Source organism: Aptenodytes patagonicus, chromosome 2 (assembly GCF_965638725.1).
Source record: "Aptenodytes patagonicus chromosome 2, bAptPat1.pri.cur, whole genome shotgun sequence".
Lineage (NCBI taxonomy): Eukaryota > Metazoa > Chordata > Aves > Sphenisciformes > Spheniscidae > Aptenodytes > Aptenodytes patagonicus.
The window spans coordinates 73,684,877-73,711,934 of NC_134950.1; the positions used below are offsets into that span (position 1 = coordinate 73,684,877).

At 39.8% G+C, this 27,058-nt stretch overlaps 1 protein-coding gene across 1 annotated transcript in view; it reads left to right on the forward strand.

The window, feature by feature from the left end:
- MOCOS (molybdenum cofactor sulfurase) overlaps positions 1 to 26,502 on the forward strand; it is a 233,230-nt gene extending 206,728 nt beyond the window's left edge. The window contains exons 10-15 of the mRNA XM_076330220.1: positions 3,264 to 3,345; positions 7,667 to 7,791; positions 8,410 to 8,515; positions 12,810 to 12,936; positions 15,280 to 15,384; positions 22,966 to 26,502. Coding sequence (XP_076186335.1) covers positions 3,264 to 3,345; positions 7,667 to 7,791; positions 8,410 to 8,515; positions 12,810 to 12,936; positions 15,280 to 15,384; positions 22,966 to 23,112 — 692 coding nt within the window. The 3' untranslated portion in view covers positions 23,113 to 26,502. The remainder of the gene's footprint in view (positions 1 to 3,263; positions 3,346 to 7,666; positions 7,792 to 8,409; positions 8,516 to 12,809; positions 12,937 to 15,279; positions 15,385 to 22,965) is intronic.
- Positions 26,503 to 27,058: the final 556 nt, after the last annotated feature.

Here is a 27,058-nt window from a genome sequence, read left to right on the forward strand (position 1 = left end):
CAAGCTAGCTGCCTTCCTTCTGCTCCTCTGCAAGGAGGCTGTAACCGCTCTGCTTTCTCTACCAGTTTCTCTGCTGTCATCTGTGCTTTTCTCATTGTGAGAGCAGGCTGTGGCAATGATCTCCATCTAGAGAGCGCCTTGCTGTCTGGAGGTGTCTCTCCAATAGAGAGAGCCTAAGGCAACCGTGCTGCTGGATTAGGTGCCTCTGGTAAGTGCCTAAAGCCCAGTGGGGTGAATCCCACATAGCTGAATTATGCGGCATTCTTAAAGAACATTTTGCTGTCACACTATTAGATTATGGTGAAGACTTTATCTGTGCCACTTCTAAAACATGAGTCTGTTCTCTCTCCCCCTCCAGGCACATGCTTTCCTCTCCCTCTAGAACTTTTCATTAGTGGAAAATTTGTTTATGGCTATTTTATTTCAATATGGTTTAATATTCTCTGTCTTCTCTGTCCAACAAAATAAAACTGTCAGCATGATTTAGTGTGACAGTAATTACTTTAATACCTTTTGCTGAACCCTCCGTGTGCTGAGACACCACTTCATGTTCTTTCTTTAACCCCTGTGCATAGTGTGTCTCCGTAGCCCGTCTAACAGCCAGCCTTGGATGGGCAGACCCGCTGTCTGACTGACCCGGCTGTGCGATCCTGCTGTCCCTGTGGGTAGCAAGGACATCAGACTGGGGCTCGGCTGGGCCAAAACTGCTCGAAGGCTTAGGATCCTTCCCTGGCATGCCTGCAAAATTAGTTGGCTTGCATGGCAGCTGGGGAGCTCCAGGTATTCCCCTGATCCCTGAGGAAGGGGGTAAGTGAGAGCAGAAGGAGAGGACGGGGCTTGTGCTTGGTCTCTCATTGGCTGTACTTTACTTCAGTAGAGGGAGTGAGATTTTAATTTTGAGAAACTGCATTTCTGAATTTTGTCAGAATTATTTTCTTTGGCTATATGGTTGTTAACAAGCATTTCCTATTCTTTTTGGTGTGAAGAGCGTAACTAACCCTTGCTATCACAGGACCCACTTTGAGAAAATTGGTGTAACTTTAAATAAGCCTCTGTGGAGAAAGACAACTTCTTGTATCTCAACTGAAGCAGTTAATGGCTAGGCTCCCAGCAACTAAAAGGCGGGCAGGAGCAAGTGCCTTTATTTCTAGAAGCCATATTACTTGAGTGGGAATCAAGGGAAATCTTGTTGTCCTGCTCAATCAAATGCATGGGGGCACAGATTACACTGGGCTTGTTCCTGACCGACATAAAAGTAAGCCAAACAGGATTTAGCTGAGAATACGTTTCTGTAGAAGACTAATTTCTCTCTTTCCATTTTAGCTAACAATCAGCATTACTCTGGCAAGTTGGGCATTATTTTGCCACTGCACAGAGGGAGAAATCTCGAGTGTTGTGAAGGCCCTTTAAAATATTGGAGTAGAAAGATGCTAGCAAAACTGAGCAACTAATTACACTTTATGGAGTTTATTGTGCCTTCAAATAGTTATGTGTTACTGCCAATAAAAATAATGGGAATTAAGTGCATACACTGACGAAAGAATATACATTAATAGTTTATATTTCAGTCTATTGAAATAACAGACCTCTAATTTTTCTCATTGACTGAAAATAGGAGCTATAAAGACAAGAATAATTTTTTTTATATTAATACTGTGAGCACATCTGTGAATTTTATTATCAAGAAAATGACCATGGAGAATGGCAGCTTTTACATTTTAGTAACTGGCAATATTCTGCTTTATTTTTTTGCCTTAAGATAGAATAAAATTGTAATTAACAATGTTTAACTGACCTAAACATCACTGTAAAATGTGTACTGTTCAATAAAAATGTGATACACTTGCTGGTGTATAAAAGCAGGGCTTTATAAAGCCCTGAGACTCTATTTTAAGAAATTTTGTGAGTATGCCTTGCTTAGAAAGTATTTTTAAAAGATATAACAGCTAAGGATGTGTACAGGAAGAAACCTTTCAAACTTTTCTTTTCCAGAAGGAATGATGCTAATGTTTAATATTTTCAAAGTACAAGAGCATTAGTTCTAGTTTATAAGATGATAACATTGGCTTCTTTTTCAGGTTATTGCAAGCGAGTTCAAAGCATTTATTACTTAGGTGTTTTATTTTCCTAAGTGAACCTAGCTTTTCCTCCTCTGTCTTCGCTTCTGAAGTCTACTAACATCATTAGCTAAAAAGGGAGTAGACGTCTTTCTGTATTGAAAACTTGCGTGGAACAGAGCTGATAGTTGGGATATAGTGAACCTGAACTACATTTCATTATTTTTCAGAAGAGAATAAAACAATTTGATTTCACCATATGACAGAGCTGGTAGAGCTTGATTCTTATTTGTACTACGATAATATAAACAGGAAGTAATGAATGAAATTGAAACACGCTGATATAAAGCTGGGATGCAGGAGATCAGTCTTTGCTGCTTTACATTGCAGTATAATGGAAAAGAGTTGGATTCATTGCAGCCACACAGTAAAACCCTTTGTTTGTCGTTTCAGATTATTGCTTTCAATTAACAGAAAGGAAAATAGTACAGCTTTTCTTTTAGTTCTAGTAAGCCACAGTAGCCCTGCCATCTCTTTGGCTCATTCTGCTCAAGATGAGAAAACTGTGGAAGAAACTGTTAACGTAAATCATTACTAGGGATTCCTCATCTGATTTAAACTGAGAGATGGATAGATGGGAATAATTCTCTCATTAGTGGTTTCAATACATTTTATCTTTAAATTATTGTAGTTTTACGACACATTATATTTCTTCCCTTGAACAGCGTGTGCTTATTTTTTCTCTCCCCTGCCCCCACCTCCATCTTTCATGTTTCTGATGACTCCATCCCAGCACTCCAAAATAAAACCAACCCGACAGTGATTAACCTCATCTCCTGATTTGCTAGAGGGGGCACAACAGTGATAAACTCATCCTTTCAACAGAAACCATGACTGAGACAGTAATTCTGTGCCAGTTTCGTTGCCTGAGATACACAGAGAATGAAGTTACTCAAAGCTGAAATTCCTTAAGGTGGTTTGGGTACCAAGGTCATCTGCAGCCTTTGCTCTTTGCATTATCATTTGGAGCCACCTGCAGGCAGAGAATATAATTCTAGCAAAAAGAAAGAGGATTTTTGTTACATGCTATTTGAGAGGCTGCTGTGATTGTGAACAGGTGCAAAAATAAGAACTTTTTTCATGACCCTATGTTTCTGCATAACTGTTTTTTTTTTTTTAAATATGGTTTGCTCTCTGCCCATCTAGGCATGGACCCAATATCTGTATCACTAGAAGAAAATACAGGAAAAGAGGCTGTGATCTGTGAGAGTAAAGTCTGTTCACACAGGTGAGTGAAAGCAGAGAGGAATCAAAGCTGAAAATCACTGCAGTGACACTCAGGACATGATTGGATGGACACACAGGGGCAGAAGTCCTTAAAAAAAGAGGCAGAGGGTGGAAAGCAATGAATGACTTAGTGGACCAGGAGAAGACATTTAGATAGGTAATTTGGCATGCCCAGCATGTCTGGTAGAAAACACTAAAAAATAATAAAAATTAAAAATGGGGGAAAGGATGGTACAAGAGACTGTGATGACTTAGCACTCACATGCATAAGGGAGATCTTTGTTTTACTTGCTGCAAGGATGAGAAAAGGGAAAGGTGTCCCCAGTTACTTCCAAATGCCAACTGAGGGCCTCAGCACGACTCAAGAATTCAGTTCCTTCATTTGACGGTAATGATGCTGGCAACTTTGCCCATTTCATGCTGTGCAGATTCAAAATTGCTAGAACCCGCCGAGGTTATAAACAGCTTTCCATATTTACAACCCTTTTTAATTTTGTTTTGACCACCCATGTTTGACCACCCATGTCCCCTTAACAATCTTGGGAAGACTGCAGAAATAACATTAACTCTAATCAAGAGACATACCACTTCAGTGAAATATAACATTATGCATAAATTAATTTCCTATCAGTGAACTTAAGTGTTTATCCATCATATTTTCTAAGTACTTCCCAGCCTCATTAAGTTTTCTGAGTGGCAGTGTATCAAGTGCCTTCCTAAAGTACGTTTGCATTATCTACTATGTTTCTTTTCACCAAGTCTCTTAGTAAGTCCAACTAAAAGAGCCACTTACAGATTTACATCTTCTTTTAACCAAGGTATACTAATTCTTTGTAACCCTCTACATTTGCTTCTCTGAGGGTAAAACATAAACAAACCAGCAGAAGACCTGGCCATTTTCCCCATGGAGCCATGCAAGAAATGATCTTCTCCTTCTTTTCTGCTAGCTATTCAGATGATAAAGAGGATCTTTTTCTCAGAAGTGTATTTCCACAGGTAGTGGAATTCACCCAAGAGTCATTTGTTTTAACCATCTGTCCCACTTCCCTTAGTGTTGACTCATCCTTAGCCTCCCCATGGCTAGCCCATCTATTACAGGCTGTAAAATAGCCTAGGTTATCTTTCTGTGTGCGTATAATTGGCTGCCACACTATTTATTGTAGCTTGTCTTTCATGTCACTGACTGTGTCATTTTTAATGTATGAAATAGGAAATGTTCATGGGAAACTGCTTAAGAGTTCTAAGGAGGAAGAAGAGGATAGAATGACAAAGAAAGGGGAGATGCAAGACAAATTGCACGGAGTGGACTGTGATTAGCAAATAAACGAGGCAGGAAGTAAGGCAGAATGAGCGGACAATGTTGATGAGGCTCCCGCAATGCTCAGAGATCCAACAGTGCTGATGCCAGGTTCCCGTGTTTCAGCAGGGGAGCCTCTGAGGCCAAAAAATGGAAATAGGAGCAAAACAGTGCTTTGCAGTAGGACAGGAGGTGATTTGTGGTCTGGGGTCTTTTCTGCAAAGTGTCTGAGGTGAGCAGTGAGGCCAAAAGTCTTTGTTAAAAGGCTTTTATTCAAAAGAAACCCCTACTGAAGGCATTTTCCACGTATTAATTCTGCGCTCTGACTCTGATTTCATTCAGTTCTGTTGGCTTAGGTGGTTACTCTGAATTTACACTGAGATAGCTGAGAAAAGCACATGATGTAGAATCTGCAAGCAGTCACGTGAGGAAGTTTAATTTCACAGCAGCCATGAAGGTTTAATGAGCTCAAGTTTTCCTTGTGAAGCAATTCATCAGTGTTCGCCTTCATCTCAGCAGGGGTTGTCCATCAGCATGTGCTGCTCACATCGGAGGGACATGGCTTCCTAGTATAATATCTAACAGTGGACAGATACAAGTAGAAGCTAGTGATGTTAAGGTTATTGATGTTGTAGAAGACCTTAAATGCTCAAGGTTAGTGCTCTACTGAAATAAGCAGGGACACAGCCTCCTCTTTGACAGGCCACAATATCAAAGAGATCAAAGGAAGGGTATCAGTGGTAGAAGAAGACAAAGGTGTAGTTAAAAACAAGGTGAACTGAGCCTGTTGTGCGTAAATGTACATATTATATCCCTTGGGATCAATATTCAGATTTCAGCTGTCCTTGTTTCTTGTTCTATAAATTACCTAGCTAGAGGGACCAGCTGTAACGCACTGAAGCTAAATGACATAATAAGAAGATGAGTGGGGAACTCAAGGCAAACAGCAAGTAAAATATGAGAGAACTAGGCCCTCCTTTATAAATTGCCTGACATGTGCCAAATGAAACGTAATGCTGACAGATGTAAAGTAATACTCAAAAATAAACATAAGCAGAAAATGAGTAGAATTGAGCTACAACAGAAGGACTTTGAATAAGACCTTGAAGAGATGATGGTACTTGCTCAGAAAATGGTCTGATGGAAAGGGAAAGCAATTTAAAAACATAGGAGTCTTGGAATACAAAAACTACACAGTGACATTTGATGAAATGCTAAGAATGATGTGTCTCTAACTCAGCCAATGTGACTCAAAATGGTAAACAAATAAAAAAGAGGGCAAAACTTTGATCCTGATTTATACAGTATTAAGCCCCAGCAGGCTGCTAGAGGTAATTGGCTCAGGAGGGAATTTAAATACCCCTAGCACCTCTGTTTCGGTGTGAAAAAATATTTGGGGAATTTGTCTCACCTGTACTGTTACCATGGAAGATTCATGCCTTCTCATTAGCAGCCTTCTCCCTAACACAGTGACCAGGAGGGACACAAGAACTGTTCAGCTCAGACTATAGAATCTCATGTGGAGTCTCACCTTTTGGCCCTTGTTTCTTGCCATGGTGCCCGCATCTCATAATACCAGAGTTTCATTTCAGCTATAGGACATTGCTGGCTGGATGCAGCTGTGGTTGATGTCAGTCCAGTCTCAGAGTGGGGAGAGGGATGCAGAGCTGCACCACAATCAAAATTCAGAACAGCCACTGAAGAGATACCTGATCCCTGCAGGATTATAAAATCTCTTTGATTTCACTTGTCCTGGCTTTCTACCTGTGTAACTCAGCTGAACCTACTGAGCATTTTGTGAAGCCAAACCACTTCTCTCAATCCTAGGACTTAGCATCTTTTGCTGTGAGGAGCTGTTTTCTTGTTTCACAGAGCAGATGGTCTCCATGCAGATCAGCTTCTTTGTCTGGTTAGGACAAAAAGGTGAGCATAGGACCACTGCTACCTCACTTTCCTTACTACAAGAATCCTGCCTAGATCAGCATGCGAATTTGCATTCCTCTTACCTGTTTATGCCATTTAAAAGTTAGATGTCAGTCAAATCTCCCTTTGTAGTCAATAGAGTTAAACACTCCTAGGGTGAGAGTCGTCCCATCCTGAGATCTAATATAGATGGGAACTACTTACCTCTTTCCGTTATCTGTGAGGGGAACCCAGATAACTAATTGAAGATTAAATTAGTTAAGATTACTCAGGGCTGAGGAATCTAATGGCCAATAGGATCACTTCCCAGTGGTCTGATCTGTGCCCTTCCTGAACTGAGAGAGGTGATCTCAAAATCCTTCCAGGAGAGATTACATCCAGGTGAAGAAGGCAAATCTATTGCCAGCCTTGCATAACTCACTAGACAATTTACTAGTAATGGAAACCATCTTTAGATAGAGACATTGTCGTGGTTTTCATTATTCTCATACTAAATCCAAAACACGGCACTATACCAGCTACTGGGAAGAAAATTAACTCTATCCCAGCCAAAACCAGGACAGACATACTTGGGGTCTGCTAGTGGAGCCATGTTTTAAAGTGGAGTGTCTGTAGTAACATGAATTAAATTAGGGAATTAACATCATTGTACCTGATGGGAGCATTAAAAATTACATACAGTGTGGCACAGTGGGACAATCTTAAATTCAACTCTTTGTTTTAGTGAAAAGCACAGACCAGGGAATAACTTTTTCATAATACCGTATTGTAATATTGTAATATGGGCTACCAGTTACTGTACTTCACAGTCAGTGTCTTGACCGTTATGATTATTTAATCCTTTATTCCACAGGAATTTTCTGTATAAAACTAAATTAGATCTTGTGAATATTAACTTCAACACTAACAGAGTAAATCTGAGGAAACTGAGAGATAAAAGTATGCAGAACTTCACACCTCTGTTTTATCACTCATCAGAGAATACAGATTCTGTATTTTGTATTGGAAGAAGCAGAATAAACATCTTCATAATTCGTCTTCAGTTTTGCAAATTAATGTTTGGGCAATCAAATTGTGCTAAGTCCCTCTTTTCTCATAATAGGGTAAAAACATATGACTGTGGAGAAAGAATTGCTGACTGGTTTTCTTTGTTTCTTGGTCGTCCATGTCGCTTGATAAGACAAAGTTCAGACATGAAAAACAGGTCAAATCAGAAAAATACAAAAGGTATGTTGTCATTCTTAAAAATATTTGTGATTCCTCACTTAGTAAACATCAGGCTCACGGACTTCATGCTGACTGTATAATTACCCTGGTAAAGGGTGAAAGAATCATTCAGTATTGATCTAGCAGGTTTCAAAGGGTATATTTATACCCAAACTGTGTTTATGCTGCCCTTCTACTTGTTACATTTAGTGAAAATGTACAGATACACCAGTCTGGGGTTTTTTTGTCATCATGACCATGATTTTGTCTGGAAACTCAATGTTATCATTTTGAAAAATGATTATGAAAAATCTATATCAAGTAATTTATTCTTAGACTAAATTTCATTATAAAAAAGGATCAAATGGAAAGAGCATAAAAAATCCATAGATACTGCTCTTGCAAATTGTTTTACAAATTTGGTAAAATCTCAGCTCTATCTCAGTTTCTAAATGCATTGCATCATTATCATTTACAGGTTTGAGGGGACCTTTGGAATCTTTTCTTAGTGTCTGGAGCCGAATGAATAATTTTTTAATGAGAATGAATAAAAGATCAAAGGAAAGATGAGGTGAAATTACTAGTATAATCTTCCTGATTTTTAACGATCATTTTAGAATGTTGGATTCATTTTTTTAGGTCTGGCGTCTACTACAAACATCTCTCTCTCTCTTGTGAATGAAGCACAATACCTCCTGATAAATGTAGCAAGCATTCTGCAGCTGAAAGAATATATTTCTGCAAGGTAAGATCCTTCTGTCTCCAAATGTCTCTCAGCGGTCTTGGGTTTCAGAATCTTGCCATAAGATGCCAATATAACTGTTTTATCTGGAAATTTAGAGATAGTTACTTTTCAGTGTTCAACAAATATATAGGTACTAAACTGGTATAATTACTCATTCCTGTATGACTTCTGAAAATTTGGATTAAATGCTTGGTCATAATTTTTCTGCCAGTCATCTTTAGGAAAACTTAAACAAAATTCTTGTCAAATGATTTGGTGGCAGGAGACTATTGGGAACCAGCCAACTTCTATTTGCGGGAAGAACAAGGATAATTAGGTTTTCTCAACGTAAATAATCTGGCAGGTGAAAATACAAAATCTTGCTACTTGCTGAACTATTTCTTTCCTATGGGAAGGATTAAGATTTATAGCTAACATTCACAACAGAAATATTTTAAAACTACCTGCAGGACTGGATTGATTTCATTTCTTAATTGAATTTGGCTTTACTTGTACAAAAGTGGGAGATACAAGCAGCAAATGAAACATTGAGCCAGCCCACAGTTCAAAGATAAGGAACCCATTACCAAGTAAATTTTCATATGCTGACATCAGAAAGTTGCTGTTTCTTGAATATAAGTAGGACAGGCTCCAATTCCACAGAAAATCTGCCTTCAAGGCCTCCATCATAGCTGTGCATCCCACAGCCCCGGCATTTGTCTCTGAGACCCCTTCTCCTGTCTCACCAAACTTCCCTGCCTCTGATTGGAGTCATATTCTCTCCTCTTAGTCACCCACCAAACATGCTCCCTGCATTGAAATTCCTGTTTTGAGTAGAGGAGGAAAATATATATATATGTATCTGTAGAAGGATACATATATAGCTTCAGGATTTAAAACCAGTGACTGAATGAAGCGTCACTACGGACCACTGGAGCTTGCATTGCCTGAGGGTTTTCTTTCTTTAGGAGAAGACAGTTGGGCAATTTTAGCATATCATGGCAGTGCTCCTCTGGAAAAAATGCCTGGAAAAGGTTTGAATCAGTGCATCTCTCAGCCGTTTTGACTACCCTTTCTCAGTTAATGCCTTCTTTTGAGGCTTGACTGGCTCGGTTACACCTCCTTGGGAGAACAACGCTTGCAGGCATACCTTACTCAGACTGGGCTTTTTCCATGGTGAGACCCAGTGAGGAACCTTCCAGACATGGGATCTGAGTGCAAAGAAGAGGAGGGATCTGAGTGCAAAGAAGAGGAGTAAGGCACCAGAGGGAGCAGCAAGTGAGGATGAAGGAGGACAGGGAACTTTGGTAAAACATGCAATGTCAGATGATCCACTGATTTTGCACCTGGTTCTTCCAGTACAGCTAGGCTTGTATAGAATCATAGAATCATTGAGGTTGGAAAAGACCTCTAAGATCATTGAGTCCAACCGTCAACCCAACACCACCATGCCCACTAAACCATGTCCCTAAGCGCCTCATCTACACGTCTTTTAAATACCTCCAGGGATGGGGACTCAACCACTTCCCTGGGCAGCCTGTTCCAATGTTTCACCACTCTTTCAGTAAAGAAATTTTTCCTTACATCCAATCTAAACCTCCCCTGCCGCAATTTGAGGCCATTAATGAGGCCATTAATGAGGCCATTGTAATCTCCTTTTCCTCAAAGGAAACTCCAGATGTGACTGGAGCTGCCTTGATGCCTGAGAAGCATCTTGCTTCCCACTCTGCAGCACAAGTTGGAAAACTCTTCCCTGTTTTTCCATGCAGTGCTTTCTCAGGGTGCTGGGGAAATGAATTCAGCATAGGTATACAGCATCATCATTTTGCACTGTTACTAAATTGTGGTGTACAAACTTTCCAAATACTGAACCATGCAATGTACTTTCTAGAATCTGCACATATGGGTCTTTATTAAATGTTTTTCTTTTTTAGAAAGTATTATTTAGCTTCTTGGCATGTGGGTTTGGTTTTTTTTAATGGAAGCCTGCTAAGATTTATAAAACAATTTTAATCTTCAATTGCGTTTTAATAATTTCTCTTTATTTGTATCTTCTGTAAGTAAAAATTAATCTTCCAGTTTGCACTTGGCTCTTGAGAGGTGATCTAAAACAGCAACAGCAATTTAATTAAAAGTTAGAATGTAACATACTGTTGGAGAGCTCTATGTATATGGAGACATCTGCCTCTCTGGTGTTGCCTTTACAGGTCACCTCCATGAAAATCCCCATGGCCTGGCCTTATGTTCAAATGTTCTTGCTTGAAATACGCTTGAAAGTCATTTTCAAGTTTGCCTGTTAAATATATGTAATGCGTTCTGGATTGGAGAGCCCACTACTGTGAAACATCCAAACTACTCAGGCTGGCTTTGGCAAAATACGTTGATTTTCACAACAGATCTTGGTTGAGATTTGCAGGATGAAGGTGCCTGTCACTCCATCCAGCCGATGCATGTTTTGAGGAGGGGGGCAAATGGTGGGCATTTACTCAGATACATGCTGTCAAGTAATTAGAAGCAGTTCTGAGGGCTGGGGATAGGCACAGGAGAGGTAAGGTATTTTGGAGGTGAGCCTGAGCAGGTTGAAGGCAGAGAGACTAGGAGTAGGGGCATTGCAGTCTTGGAGGATCAGCAGCAAGGAATAAAACAGCAGAAACTAGAAATAGTTTTCAGCAGCTGGCTCAGGACGCTGCAGGCCCAGCTCTGAGGTTACTGGGGCTTTTGATGCCCCCACCGGTACCGGCTGGGGTGGCAAGCACTGATAGGTCACAAAATGCATTCAAAACTAGAGGCTACACAGCATCCAAGCTCCAAGAGCCCACAGCAAAGCTAGAAAGCCCAACAGCGTAACTGAACTTGTTCATGACTAACTGCTATTTTCCTCCTTCTCTGTCTGAGCGTTGGCATAGTTTACACTTTCTGTTGGCTCCTATCTCCTGCAATCATTATGAATTGTGTCTCAGCCATGGGATTGCTTGTGGGATCTTGAGGGAAAACCTGTAGCCATTCAGCTTCCCATCCCACTTTCTACCCCCAGGCTGCTGGAGCCCTTCTGAACAGCGAAGGCTCGGTGGAGCAGGGCTTGTGTGGTTTGACTGAAAGTCTGCACAGGCAGTTTATCCTTATGCAGATTTGTCTGCTAAAGAAGATCCTCCAGACTATTTTAAATAAAATCAAGCTCTTTTTCCACCTAACAGGCCTCTTCTGCCAAGACTGCTTGATGTGAACAGTTTTCCCTGTGCTTTGATTTTGCATGTTTTTCCTCATTTTAATTAAAACACATTTTAAACTGCATGTCCTTACTTTTTAAAGTATTTTTTTCCGGGACAGAAACTTCTCTTTTCACTACTTACCCAGGTTTCTGCCTCTGGTGTCGGGTCTCATATCCCAAAGTTGTCAGACCACAGCTGATGGAGTGTCAAAAGTTGTTCATGTCCGTAATAGCTAATGCAAAAAGAAATGCTCTTCCCCACTAACAATGGCGCTGAGAGAACTCCCTTGCAAATTTTAGGGCTGTCTTTTTTTCTGGTACTGGTTGGGTTCTCCTTTAGAAGGAGAGTGAAGAATGACAATTCAAAGGTACAGCTAGATTTCTGATATTTGTATGCAGTCTGCTACTCTGTCTGCCTCATATATGTTCTCCGCACTGACACAAATCTACACTCTGACAGTTCAAATGCTTGTAAAAAGGTGGAGGTATCACCACACAGAGATTAATTCTTTTCAAAACACCGATCATTTGGTGCAATCTGCTGCATCCCAAAGACAAATAATAATAACATGAGGAATACGTTCTCTCATAAAATGCTTTTATTGGCCTTTTTCACCTTCAGTGTCTGCCGGTTTTGTCCCTTTTGCCACTGCAGCATGTGCAGAATAACTTTCTATTTGCCTTCTTTTTATAAGCATTTAATGAGTCAAATGATTGATTGCTAACTCAAAAACGAACTTTTCATTTGTTACCATTAGCCTTACATATGATAACTAATAAGGAATTTCCTCATATGCATTGTTCACAAACGCCTGTCTACATGCTTTCATATCTGCTTCACAGTTCCAGGTTACACCCCTGAAGAAGCCACCTAGAAGATTACAAATTATAGTCAAAGGATTACAAATTGTAGTTGAAGGCTTACAAATTATAGTTAAATACCTTGTGCCATTTTCATAGCCTTTGTAATAAAACTTGGTCCAGGTTATTCTGGAGAAACATTTGCTGAATCATATCAGCCACTAGAGTCTTAAAGCACAAATATCTAGTGCAGAACTAGTTAATAAACCTTGTTTTTTCTTTTTCTTTGTCAACTCTGTGAGACAGATTAGACGAGCCATTGGAAATAGAGGAATTAATCCGACGTTTCCGTGCCAACATTGTCATCAGTGCACCAGAGTCCTTTGAAGAAGAAGAGTGGGCTGAGATTTCAATAGGTGCTCTGCAATTCCAGGTGCGAACTCATCTCCCTTGCCCTAGTCGCAGTCTGTCACAAAGTATTTTGACCCCTGGAGACAGAGCAATTTTTGCAAGGCTTTGACTGGAACATGGGCGGCACAGTTTGTGCAGATGAAACTTACGAAGTGTGTAAAAAAACCAAACATGCTGTGACCTGTGGCAAACATGCTTCCATATAATTGAGAGGTTTTGACATATTTCTCCACACTTTTTTTTTTTAATTTCATAATTCATAAAATTTCCCAACTCTATCCAACTGAGCGGAAAAATAATCACTGTTTTGAGGCAGTTTGCAGCAAATATTTAGCCAGCATGTCACGAGAGAATACTGGTTGCTGTTAAGCATAATAGTCCAAATATAACCTCAGATTGCTGCACGTCAAGCAACTGACTGCCAAAAGACTGGACATGAATACAAATGAACGATCACTGTCTATTGCTCTCTGTTGTGTACATTTTGTCTTAATCTCCATTCAAGACATGATTCTAAGTCTAGCCTGGTAGGGTTTTTTTGTATGTTATGCTTCATATCACATGTAACAACATAACATGCTTTGTACTGTAAGGAAAATGCTGAAGACAGACTTTGTTGGCAAATACATTCTTTTGAGAAAAACTTCAACAAAGGATCCATGAAGAAGCTAGACATGAAACCTAAGGGAATGATGCACACATGTATTACACGTTCTATTGGATTTGTCTGGTCCTTAGATATGAAATATGTATTTGAAAATGCATTGCCTAGGATGTGAAAGTGGCTTATTCATTGTGTCTTAGGGATGATAATGAAGGTGTGAATAACAGAAGTGCTAAGGTCAGACCTAGAAGCTGTGATAGACATCACTCCTATTTCTTTCTGGTCAACATACTGTAAGAAATGGAGAGGCCATTTTTTCAGTAAGGGTGGAAATTATGATTTAGCTGTTCTCTTCTTGCATGTACTTTGATCAGTAGTCTGTAATATGAGTTACAGAAAAATGAGGAAAAATTTCTTTAGGTAGGAGATGAGGACAAAATCCTTGTAGTATAGCTTGTTGGAGGCTGGAGTTGCACTAGGGATCTCAGCTCAGGATCCTGTTGTGGAAGATACTGTAAAACTACAGAATAAAAAGACATTCCTGTTTCTGGCATTGAAATACTTTAGGAATGCAAGCTGAAAATAGAAAGGTTTATGCAACTTGCCTTGTCTTTTCCAGTCTCTGCTGGGTCCTTATTCAGATACAGATGTAGTAACAGTAGAAATTATGTTAATGGTACTTGATGCCAGGAAAATGGTAGAAGAAGGTGTTGAGCGAAGGAAAGCAGGGAAAAATATTTCCTTCTCTGTCTTGTTTTCTTGTTCTTTTAATAAAATATTAAAGCTGTGGAAAATCATCTGAAAAAGCTGAGCCAAGCTATGGTTTTGATGATTACACTGAAGAGTTGTACAAGCAGTTCTAGATGTACCTCAAAGAACTGAAATAGCACTTCAGATCAGCATATAAAAATGTTTGCAGTGTCAGGTTTAATTATTTGCCCTATTTGAAATTTATGACACATTTTACAAAAGTAGAATGTGTAAATTGAGACACTGTTAAGACAGTTAGTTTCTATAACGTACAGCTTAGCTAAAGTTAGGGTTGCAATATTAAGGGAAACTGCAATATGTCTTCCTCCTTAATTTTAATGCTTTAAAAGGTAAGAAGAAATTCATTGCAGTTTTTTTTCCCTAAAAACACACCCTAGTTCAAACAAGATTAACTTTAAGAACCATGCTTTGTATGATGTTACAGTAGAGGTTCTCAGTATTCCTTCTGATTGTATAAACTTGTGAAAATTCACATCTTGCATTCTGATTATCTACAAGTGCTATGCCTGTAAGAAAGAATGGGGGATATTGTGTATTTCAGCTGCACTGAAACAATGTAAACCAAAGCCTATTAGTTTAACTCCAAGAAAATCCTCCTTGGGTTAAATCCTGAGGCGCTAGCTTAATTTTGTATTCAGTTCCCCTTTGGGCGAGTAGCCCTGCCAGCCCGTAGATGAAGTGAAGCCATCAGGAAATACAAATATGTAAATGTTTTTTATTTCTCAGATTCTGTCTCTGGGAAAGTTTTCCTGAAAAAAAGAAAAGAAAGTGAATTAAAAAATCAGTGAGACCTTCACAAGTAGACCCTTTGAAAATGTACCTACATTAGGTGAACAGGCCTGACCTCTTACATAATTAAAGCATAAAAGAACACAGGAGAAGTATGTGAAAGATAGGTTTTTAAGATATTATGATGGTCAGAAGCTTGTACTGTTCTGTGTTGTACTGCTTTGATATACAGCTGTAAACCTTCTTTAACTGAAATTTCAGGTTGTGGGTCCGTGTAGCAGATGTCAAATAATCTGCATTGATCAGCAGTCTGGGGAACGAAACAAAGAATTTCTGCAGTCTCTGTCTGCTGCCAGAGGTAGAAAGGTCAGTACAGTACTCCAAAATAGCTGTATGTAAGGTGTGAAAGAAGTGGTGAAACACTGGCACAGGTTGCCCAGAGAGGTGGTGGATGCCCCATCCCTGGAAACATTCCAGGTCAGGTTGGACGGGGCTCTGAGCAACCTGATCTAGTTGAAGATGTCCCTGCCCACGGCAGGAGGGGGTTGGACTAGATGACCTTTAAAGGTCCCTTCCAACCCAAACTATTCTATGATTCTGTGATTCTGTGGTTCCATGTAGTGATTTCATTGCATGCATAGTGAAATATCTGCTGAGAGAATATTCACGATTAAGTTGTTATGCTAATTGTTACCATTTGTTTTTTCAGTAAAAAGAGGATGCACTTACAACCCAGATATGACATGATTTATTTCCATAAAATGCTCAACAGGTTTTTTATTCAGAAATTGACTATTAATATGCATTATTTTTTACTGTGCTGTATGTGCTGTACTGCTGTAAAGCAGTATGTACTGCTTTACAATGTGTTTATTTTGGTCTTGAAAAACATGAGCTGATGCGCTGATGTCATTCAAGAAGAGAAATCTGCAGAAAAATAAGTGAAGTGTTTGAAACGATACAGTTAGCTCATAAGACTAAACTTTATTCTTACTGTGAGAAACTACTTAGCAGGAAAAACAGAGCAGATGTGAATACAGTCAAAGCGGAGAGTAATTGATTAAGAAAGTGACTGGAGAATAAGAGTGAAATACCGGCGTTCGTTTGGAGCCCTTCTGCTTCCTAAGCTTGCATTGCTTCTTGGAATTGAGAGTGCTCAGATGATGGCTAGACAGTTTGGCATTCCAAAAGCTTCACAGATCTCCCCATGAGTATTTATTTAGCTGAAAATCCTTACTCTAAATTCATTGCTTCCTGTTCGTTAAATTTCTGTTGTAAAAGTTCGTTAGCCAGTCAGGGCTCAGAAGCCGTGGCAATGCCAGCCAAACACCAGAGACTGGGCGCAGCACAGAGGCAGAGCAATAACAAATAGGTTGCAAATTATTCACCCAAAGAATGCACAAACAAGTTACAAATAACGCATTCTTTGTTTGGAAAAAAAAATCATAAATTGATTCATCTCAGTGACTCATTAAGCAAACAAAGGGCTACATTTTCAATGAATGTTATCCTTGGTGGATAGCTCCGCCGGCTCCGTCCCGGAGCCAGCCGCCTGGTGCAGAGTGAGACAGGGGAGAGGCAAGCAGGCAGGGGCCGGCTGTCTAGGCAGAGCTTCCTGCTGACCTGAGATGACTTAGGGTTGCACAGCAGGCTCCGGCATCCAGATTGCCACAGCACATGTGCCTTTGTGAGATGAGCTCCTGGCCGTGGTGGGTAGCCTGAGGACAAGAGCCCTCTCCAGGTAATGGTGAGCCACAGCTGGAGTATCTGGGACACTTTAGAGCACATTCTGGCACTCTGGGCAGGGATGCTGCCCAGCTGCCACATGGGGCGCGATATGCAGAGGACTTTCTCTACCCATGTGGGTTTTACTGGGTTATGATTTGAATCTTCTGTAGAGGGAAAGCACTCTGTATTCAGCGACCTTCTCAAATGGCAACAAAACCTTACCCGGGACACAGATTCGCAGGAGAGACAAAGCATCTTCTGCATGTTTCCCACAGCAAAGATGAGCTGCTCTTTCATTCTGATTAACTCAGCAATGTAAAGATTTTCTTGATACAAGCACTCCTGGCTAGAACCAAGTAACTCGTTCAAACAGAACTAAGGCAAAGAGAGCAAGCCAGCCTCTTGAGAACAGCCTGGCACCAGATAAAAGACACATGGCAAGGCGAGGCGCTGCAGAGCACAGTGCTGCTATTCACAGCGGGGGAGTGTTCTGCTTCCCTCAGCTGTGCAACGATATTCATGATGCAAAGAACCGGGCCTTCAGCTTTTTTTGTTTTTCCCAGCCTTCAGTGCTGCTGGCAGATGGGATCTTGTGAGCATGCCCTGCTCTGCATAAGGCCGAGTCCTCTGGGTTAGCTTGACAGCTGAGATAGTTTGAACTGGTAATTTTGCCTGAAGTGGTCTGAGAAGACCTCAGAGCCCCTCCCTCCTGCAAGTCATCTGTGGGGTGATGATCACCAGCCGGCTATCAGTAAGTACCACCCGAGGACTACAGCATCTTCAGTGTGCTAAGCAGACCTAGCAGAGGACATTGATCCAAACTTTTCACAGTGGGGAGAGAGGAAGAACATTGAGTCCATGTGACTGTGTTAAATTGCAGAGCTAATCCTTTGGTGACTCATGTCTCTAGCATGCGCTTTTCTGTTAAGGAGTCATCTAATAGACTTTATTTTCTTTTTTTAACAGATACAGATTCAGTGAAGGAATTTAGCAGTGTTTGTTCCCAGCTGTCAATAACACGATTCGAACTACAAAAAACAAATGCAGCAAAATAAGACTTAAGCTAATTTCCCAGTAGAAGGGGAACCAATATTTTTGGAAGGCTGTTGTAGATTTCCAAAACATTAAAGATACTGCACGTATGAATGGATGACAAATCCTGAATGCTTAACAAGAGAGCCAGATGTCAATATTTACCATTTTGTTTTGGTTTTCTAAGAACACCAACCTGGAAAAATATATTGAACTTTATCAAACTGGTAGCCCAAATGACAGCACTGCCAATGAACTTTAATAATGAGCTAAGTAAAGTAAGGTTTGTAAGAGGTGGTTCAATATTTATTGCTGAAATCATATTTTTCTCCATCCCTCTGAGACTCTGAGAACCTGGTGCTCCAAGTTGAAAGATTGAGGCTTTGCATAGATGGATTGCAGCTGAAAGTCAGAACCAGCTACTGTAATTAGCCACACAAGCAATTTGCATGTTTCCTGATAAATGTAAAGCAGGGTGCTGAAGCCTAGCCAGCTACTTTTTACAAAACCTTTTATCACATTGTTTGAAATAAAACACAAACACCTCTACAAAGCGAACTTGAGCTCTGCTGCCATCAGTTCTGAAGAAACACTCATTAAGGATTCCTTCTGTAATTTTTGACTGAAAAGCAAAAATGAGCTCTCCTTCTGTGACAGAGCTCTCTCTGTTACTGCAGGAGACTACAAAAGACTAGATAACTACATTAAGCAAATAGCATAAAAATAGTCACACGCTGTTTCACGTGCGTCACCACCTGATGCAAAACACACATAGACAGAAAGGACAGAACATTGAATTCTTGCCCATCTTCTGTGTTTTGCAGATGCAGTTTAACGCTAACAATAGCGGAAGCCCTGTGGGTAGATTTGCAGCAGTGCAAGCTGGGACTTGCTGTCAAGGTAGCAAAGGGAATTGCATTAGCAGTCTGCCCCAGCATAAATGTATGGATAGCGGTACATCAAGGGAAATCCATTATGTTTGCCCATGCCCTCATACACTAAAAGGCTTTTGTTTTTTCTTGCGGGCTGTTGATCCTCCTTTATGTATCTCGTTGTCCCTTGGGAGAGCTTCTTTCCCTGCAGAATTAGACGCCGTGCCTCTGGATTGCTTACTGAAACGTTAGCGAGGATAGCAAATGACTTCTCTTATCTGATGCATCATTATCATCATTTTCGTAGTAATGCAGGGCTTTACACTATGCAATGCTTTTCATCCAAAGATCTGGAAATTTGCAAACAGTGATTGATATAATTAATAGACCTCTGAAATAATATGGTTCTCTTTTCTCATTGGTGGCTGAACTGGAAAATGCATTTATTTAAGGCAGAGCAAAGGAAAATCAGTTCTTATGAAAACATTCTGCCATCCAGATATTTTCAACAGAACAAGATGGGGTTTTCTGACACCAAGTTAAAAGTTTCCCTTTTTTCCAATATGAAAAATCAGCATGTTGAAAGTGAGTACTTCCACTCTCCTATTTTGTAAGGCTTTACTAATAAGTTTTGGTGAATCCAGAGCTACTAAAACATCCTTACGTTAAGAAAAAAATTACTCGGCTTTAATAATTGCATCTCCCAAGCCTTTGCACGGGAGGGAGGTTATGTTGTTGTATGAATAAAATGGGCAGACGTGAACAAGTAAATTTATCTATTGGGACAAGGCAGCTGAGAGCTACATCCAGGGGCAAAATCCAGAACTCATCCATCCAAAGCTAAGTTTTAGCTTGTAGTATCACTTATGTGCTTGTTACACATTCTAGCAGGGCATTTTCCCTACCAAGTGCTAGTCTGAATTAACTGAATGTTTACAAGCTGTAGCTTGAAGGCATCTCATCTCAGCCTTTGTCAGATGTAGCACCTCAGGTTTCTGTCTTACAAAAGGAGATGCTGCACCCTGGATATTTCTCTGTCAGTGAATATCTAAGCAGTGCATATTACTGTTGATCCAGTAAATGTACTTGAAACAACATGCAAGAATGACAGCATTTTATAGCTCCTCCTTTAAGTGAGTGTGATGACTATCATATGATTCACTGTTGGCAAGAATAAGTACATTTTATCTCTTTCTCCCAGCAGTGAAGCGTTGTGCTTTTTACTAATCAAGAAGCTTTACATATTTTGTCCCTGTGAAGTTTAAGAGTGATGGGAAGAGCCCCTACTGCCTTCCGAAGACCAAGCAGACAAAACCACAGAACTCACAGTCCAGCACTCCCTGCCCGGTTCTTGGTGTGTTCTAGGGAGGTTATATGCAGTATAAAATGCCCTTGAAGACAGCAAAGGTAGCAACAGCAGAGAGAGATTATGCGGTTCATTGTAATAACTCTGCAGGCTGTAATCTCTGCGTCTGAAAGCCTCATTTTTCAACAGTGAAATGTGAGAAGGGCCAATTCTACATTCTGTCTTTCTCCTGAAACAGAGCTGAAATGGCAGGATGCACAGCTTTTGTGGTTGCTTGGGGGGTGGGGGGTGTGCTATTATCAGTATTTGCTGAGTCAATATTTGTAATTATTGAAAAAACAAGGAAATTTACTTAAAAGATACTAAATCCACCTCTGGTAATCACAAGCTAAATTTTGGTCTTAAAAACATTCACAAGAGAAAGAGGTCAGCAATTCCAAGCAGGTATTAGTACTAAAATATGTATACCGTCAGTATACCATCACCTTGAAAATTCCTTAGGCGTCACCCAGGCTCAGCACTGAAAAAAATACTATGAGACTTTAGATGCCCAATCAGAGTAGGGGAATACTAAGGACCAGTATTAAAATAGTATTTGAGAACTCCTGAAGATAAGATGTATTCACACATACCTTTTCTTAAATAATTCTGAATGATTTAAAGTGCTTTAACAAAAAAAATCTTGCTAAATGATTCACAACAATAGAAAACTTGGTAAATTAAATTCTCCACAGTGAACAATCTGCCCAGATTTATTTTAGTCTCGTTTTAAGATAAATCAAGATGTCGATACAGTAAATATAAATAAAAACTTCTCATGTATCAAATAAGTTCATTTACATGGATGAGTTATAAAATTCCTTCCTGTGTGAAATGTGACGTGGACTAATATTCGTTTTACAATATTTGTTTTATGATTGCCTGATTTTTTAAAACAACAAAATTATGGCAACTGTCAACCCTTTTGCACTAGGGTAGAGGAAGTAAATCCAGGTTATCAACCACAAGGCTGAAAAACACATCATTTATGCCAATAGAGAAACCACAGCTTGTCAACAAATAAGAGAAAAGCGAGAACGGAAAAATAATACTATGCACTTCAATATTTTAAATGAAACCGTTACTAACTTACCATTTTAGCATCACGGTTGATCCAACACAGTCACTGTGCTAGAGGGTTGGGATCCTGCTGTGCTGCAGTCGTTCCTCAGCATTAAATACTGGAACACTGACCATAAGGATCTACCCTGTGTCCACCAGTGTTGACACCATTATGGTCACAGGTATCCAAAAAGTGTCATTAACAGGATAGGCCTGATCAGGTCCAACTCATACCCCATATACGTGAAATGCCAGTGAGATGAAGGAATAGCAGAAGTAGCCAAAAAACTCTGCTTGGGAGCTGTTTTTCTTTTTAATGTTTAGGATTGCAAATGAAACAGAAAGACCCAAATTCAGAGTCTGAGGCCATGTTTGGGTAGATCTCTGCTTTACAGCATCTCTCTTGCCTGGGAGTCGGTCTCAGCCTTACCTCTCGCTAATTCTTCAAAGACTAAAAGCTGTTTCGTGTTACCTCATTACTGTATCTTTATTTAATTATACGGTGCAAGAACAGGAGAAAACACACTGCCTTCATATTTAGCCTGTCAAATATGCTCCCTTAAATTCAGCTAACACTATTTTTTAAATTTATTGCAGTTCCTTTTACCTAGTATATTTTTCTAAACCTGCTGTAGATGTATTTCCCTCAATTTCAGGATCATCGGTCTGAACAATGGCAGTAAATGTAATCACGAAATGAAGAAGGAGAATAGAGTTTTGGTTTTAAAATTTATTTTTTCAGAAGTACCAAATGAATTTCATTTGCTTATTTATTTACTTTACACTTTAGAGTGACTGGTACGTTTTGGCTGTAGCCTACCAAAACAAAATACTTTTTATTGAAACCTGTAAAAAAAGACAAGAAAATTAGCATTGGGTTTCCAAGGTCCTCACTTCGAAGAGCAAAGACATTCTGAAGTCTACAAATCAATTATCAATTTAACGTGGTCTTCAGCATTCCTTTATTTCTTACTTTACATATTTCTTTAATTAACTGTTATCTAATCGTTTGGAAAATATTATCATGAGATTGCAAGTCTGTTTCTTGGGCACTTCTAAATTCTCCACTGTTGGAAAACAAAACCGCAAAAACACACCAGTCTCTTACTGTGACATTTCCAGATCACACCCGGCTGTTCACAGCTACAACTTGTAACGTTCAACGTGCCGGAGATTAAGACCACGCAGAAGAGTGCAGACCCTCAGAGCAGGTTTTCAGTGCCTGCGAGGGCTGTATGGTCAGTGGGTAAAGTGGTTATTCTGTTCCTCTGTTCTGTATCATTCAGTATCACAAGGACACGTATCTAAATATTTCTAATATTTACATGGGATGGCTTCACAGGTAATGACAGATAACAAGTGGTAGTCCTAATAAAACAAATTTTCTGAATATTTTCTGTAAAATATACTAAAATATTCATTTTAAAAATGACGGGAAATTCGCAAAGGCTAGACAGAACAAAGTTCTGTTAACAAAGTGAATAATTCATGGTAGAAGATGCAAGACTTTTCCTCACTGTTTGAACATACCTGCATTCTCGTGCTGCCTAGCCTTTATTTGTGATAATGCATTAACTGTATTTGTCAAGAAGCCAGAACAGTCATTAAATGACAAGACTGTGAGGGAGTGTGAATTACATGTATGATACTGTGGAACTCATGATGAAATACTACATTATTTATCCACTTACTTAAGGTATTCTTCTTGAATAGCAGGGGGTTAGCTTTTGTTTACCAGTCTATTATAGTTAATTAGTTTAAAATGTTCTTAATTACATGGAGATAGTACATACCTCCTTATTCTTAAAGCAATATTGTTTTTCTAAACATATCTGGGTTGTGAGATGCTCTATAGATCTGATTACTTTAGCATGAGTTGCGTCTCAATAAATATTTTGCTTTTTTCAGACAAACTTTGGCATATACCTGATGAACCAGACCTCGCGCTCATCCTTTCCAGATATTTTATCGGTTGGGTCTCAAGTACTTCCAGTGCTGAAGGAAAATACAGAAATTCAGCCCCCGACATCCAGTGAAGAAAAATACTCAGGATAGATTCTCTGGTGGAGATGAGATTTATATGCAACTCCAGGGAAAAGTCGGTAGTCAGTTATTCAAAAAAAAGAAAAAGCTTCCACTCATTTGCTTCTGATTTAAGTCTTTTAATTTTCTGTTTGCTGTAAATGTTATCAGATGGCAGAACCCTTGATAATTACAGCTCACCTACATGTTTTTGCTTGTGATTAGGTTACAGCAGCCATAACTCTATTTTGCTCAATTGCTTCAGGATGCAACAGGTTTGATCAAGTTTTACTGGTGGACGACTCCCAAAACAAGCCCAGCATCGTTGTCAGAAACCCACAGCTCAGTGAAGGAAAGTAAACACAACAATACACTACTTCCTTATGTTGCTTTGTTAAAACCACAATTGAGAGAGAGGATGCAGGACGTATTTTAGAAACGATGTGGGTGGGAAGGGAACAGTGGGAGAGTGGCATGAGAGGAGCAGTCCATTCAGCTTTTCAAAAATGAAACTGAAGGTGATGTGTAGACAGTCTGAAAGCACCGGAGAAGAGGCAGCTGCTATTAGGAAATCTCTCTCTCCCTCTTCGGAAGCGGTGTGTGAGGATGCCAAAAAGGCACAAAGCTCGGTGAAGATTCAGTATGCTGTTTGCAGAACACGTTCCCTGTGAAGCAATTTCATCCATTTGTTCTCGACTTCTTTCTCTCGCTCCCATTTGCTACATTTCCATCTGATTTATTTTATGTGATGACTTCCTACACACTTGTTTCCTCACGTATTTGTGGATGTTGACGCATTTTTTCTAATTAGAGATTTTTCAACTAATACAGTCATGTTTTCTATACAAAATTTGTTTATCCTCAGCGGTCTCTAACGGCCACTTAAGGGAACTCTTGAAAGTTTGGATGCTTCTCCATCCCAAACAGGTCAAAGTATTCTTTTTTCTTACTCTTTGTGCATTTGATAATGTCCTTCTTAGAAGGCTTTTGAGTTCTTTACTCTCCTAAATATGACTCATGCTTTCTGATTTCTGAGAGCAAATGTCTGAAACCTAGGACTTAGTCTGAAATATCAATTATTGTGAAAATTTAAAAAATAAAGCAAGCCACACAGCAAAAAAGCCACATGGAAAGTCAATGTAATGCAAGACTGAACACATCGAGGCCAGGTGGTTTATGACCCCCAACATGTGTCCAGCCAGCCACAGGACGATTTCATGCTTCCAGGAAGTCCTTCTGGAAGAGGAAATTCTCCTACATTGGCTGCTCTGTTGCCATTTGGGCAATTTTGACCCTGCTAAAAGCACCATCAGAACTCTCACCCAGCATGATTTAGGTCTTCCTTGATGCAATTTTGGCTCAAACTGTGCGAAAGTGCTTCTGGCTGAAGCAATCCTTGAGTTGTTTGAGTATATCCCTGGAGGGGAGCAGGCGGCTTTGTGAAAGAATTGGTCAAACAGTCGTTCTGAGAGGGGAGCGACTACTGCAGAGCAGCATACAATGGGAAAAGGGAAGCGCATTGCGCAGTGTGTGAATCAGAATTCAAAGATGGTCTTTTTTTCTTTCTCTTCTTTCTCTTCTTTTTTTTTTTAAATTTTTTTTTTTTTTTTTTTAGTTCTTTTGAAGAACTGGTTTTACTCACTTCAGCTGGAACAGACTCTTAGTAGTCTCTCAGCAGAGCTTTGTAATGGAAATAAGAAGAGACATTATCTGTTTCTTACAACCTGCCATAAAATACGTGGAAAGAGAGAGGTGTTTCATATGTATGTAAACCGAGGATCAGTTTTGAGAGTTGTACCTTCCACTTCAGAGCCCAAGCGCTGCTCCTTGATGTCTGCTTTGAAAAGCAGGGGGGTTATCTGTCTAATAGTCAATTATGTGATGTTGTAATGAGCAGGATTTTTGGAACCTTGAAAAGCAGTTTCCTGGTATCTAAATCTCTTAACTGTTTCACTCTTTGCCTTTCTGTTATGCGGAACATTGTTTTGTTGGATAGAAAGCCAGCACAGCTCTGGCAAATTTAATATGAAGAGACCTGCTGTATGCTGACCTTCAGGTGATCTCTGGTGCTTTGCTCTGTCCTCTTCACCTCACCAGTATGTCATTTGTTTAAAATGGCACAGAAGTTAGAAAAGGAAATTGAAAGCAAACCTCAGCAAGCTCTGTTTCACTTGTTATTGGGCTTACTACAAAATAAGTCACTTTTGTACGCAGTGGCTTGACAAATACTGTTTGTGAATAGCCTTAATGCAATGTATGATAACTAAGGATGAGAGGATTTGAACTTTAAAGATCTCAAGCTTGGTCATTTTGACCTATTATTTACAGGCAATTACACTTTCTCTCTGCTGCGGCTTAGTAATATTAGATCAAGAATAATTTTGTCATTTTACAGGGGGAAAAAAAGATCTTCTCTGATGTATGAACATACTCATTAGTATATTCTGTGCATTTCCCAGAAGGAACATCCTTGTGCTACGGTGATAGGAAATGTCACAACGTTTCAGATTGATGGAAGAGACATAAGGAATCTTTCATCTCAACCAAGGATAGTATTTCCCTTCTAGTAAAAGTGGAGTGTTCCCGCCAGTATTGATATGTCTTCACATCAATGAAGACAAATTCTCAGTGCCAATACTCTGTGGAAAATCTTGAAGTAGGAAGAATCACTTTTAAATGACATGTGCTGTGAGTTTGTAGAAAGAACATCCCTTCCATAATGTGAAAAAAATTCAAAGAAAGAAGAAACTTAGCATAATGCAAACCCAGGTACTGCAGGAACGAAAAGGGCATAAACACTTTGAAACACTGTATATATTACATAGAAAGATCATATGTTCTATAAGGGGTGACTTCTCAATCTTCAGAGAATATAGAAAAAAGACCATTTCATATGACTGCAGGCTCTTTCATCTAAGTACTCGCATTGCTGCAAAATTAAATCTTTGGACTAATTGCAGATATATGTTTACCTTATATGGATAAGAAATATACTATATATTTGAAAACTAAGTCTATATTTCCTTACAATGAATTTTTCAGACACATTCCATTTTCTGTGGGACTTACTCCTTCTCAAATCTCTAGGCAAAAATGGTGATATTACAAGCTCTAATAACAGCCAGGAGGCTGAAATCGCAGAACAGGAATCAGCATTTTTAGGAGAAGCCTCTGAACTCTGTGTTCTCTGATATGACTAGGCTATTTCAGATACAGTTTATGATTTATATACTTTCAATGTCATCCTTCAAAATATGGTCAAAATTTTAGGTCAGCCTTCTGTCAACATTATACACAAATCAAAAGGAAGGACTGCATAAAAAACGTGATTGTTCATAAATTGTAGAGATTATGCTATGCGTTTCTTCTTCAGTCTGGTTTTTAACTTTCTTGGAAATGAAACCAATAAAATACATATTGCGCTTGACGTGTCTACTGGTGGTGGTTGCATTCTTGACCTTTGAGCTCATGAGATGCTAAATTCTGCTTGGAGGCATTGCTGGGCTCAGGACTGAAGGGATGGCTCATCGCTGCTGGTTTCGCAGGTGAGGTGTTCCTCCAGCTATTGCGCTGACGGCCTCCGTCTGTCTAGTCAGCATGCCGATCAGTTGCACACTCAGCTCAAGCCCTGCACAAAATGCACTAATAATCACCGGTTTCTTTTAAAATATGTCCAGAGGCAGTCCTGTTGGAGCCATCTCTGTTATCCAGAGGTTGGAGCTCTCACCAAGGGTGTTGGAGGAGAGAAGGTTCATTTCCCTCTCCTTTGCCTGGAGGGATCCAACACCGTCTTTCTCCGCTGCCTAACCCATCAGTCGGTAGGCGAGACTGGGGACTTAACAGGACTGGGTGTGTGTGGGAATCACAGGGAAGGCTTGTCCCTCCCTTCTCATGAGGTTTACGTGGAAATGATCTGTGATTCACTGGGCCAGAGAGAGAAGGACATGGGCACGGTGAGGCAAGATCCACAGGTGACTCC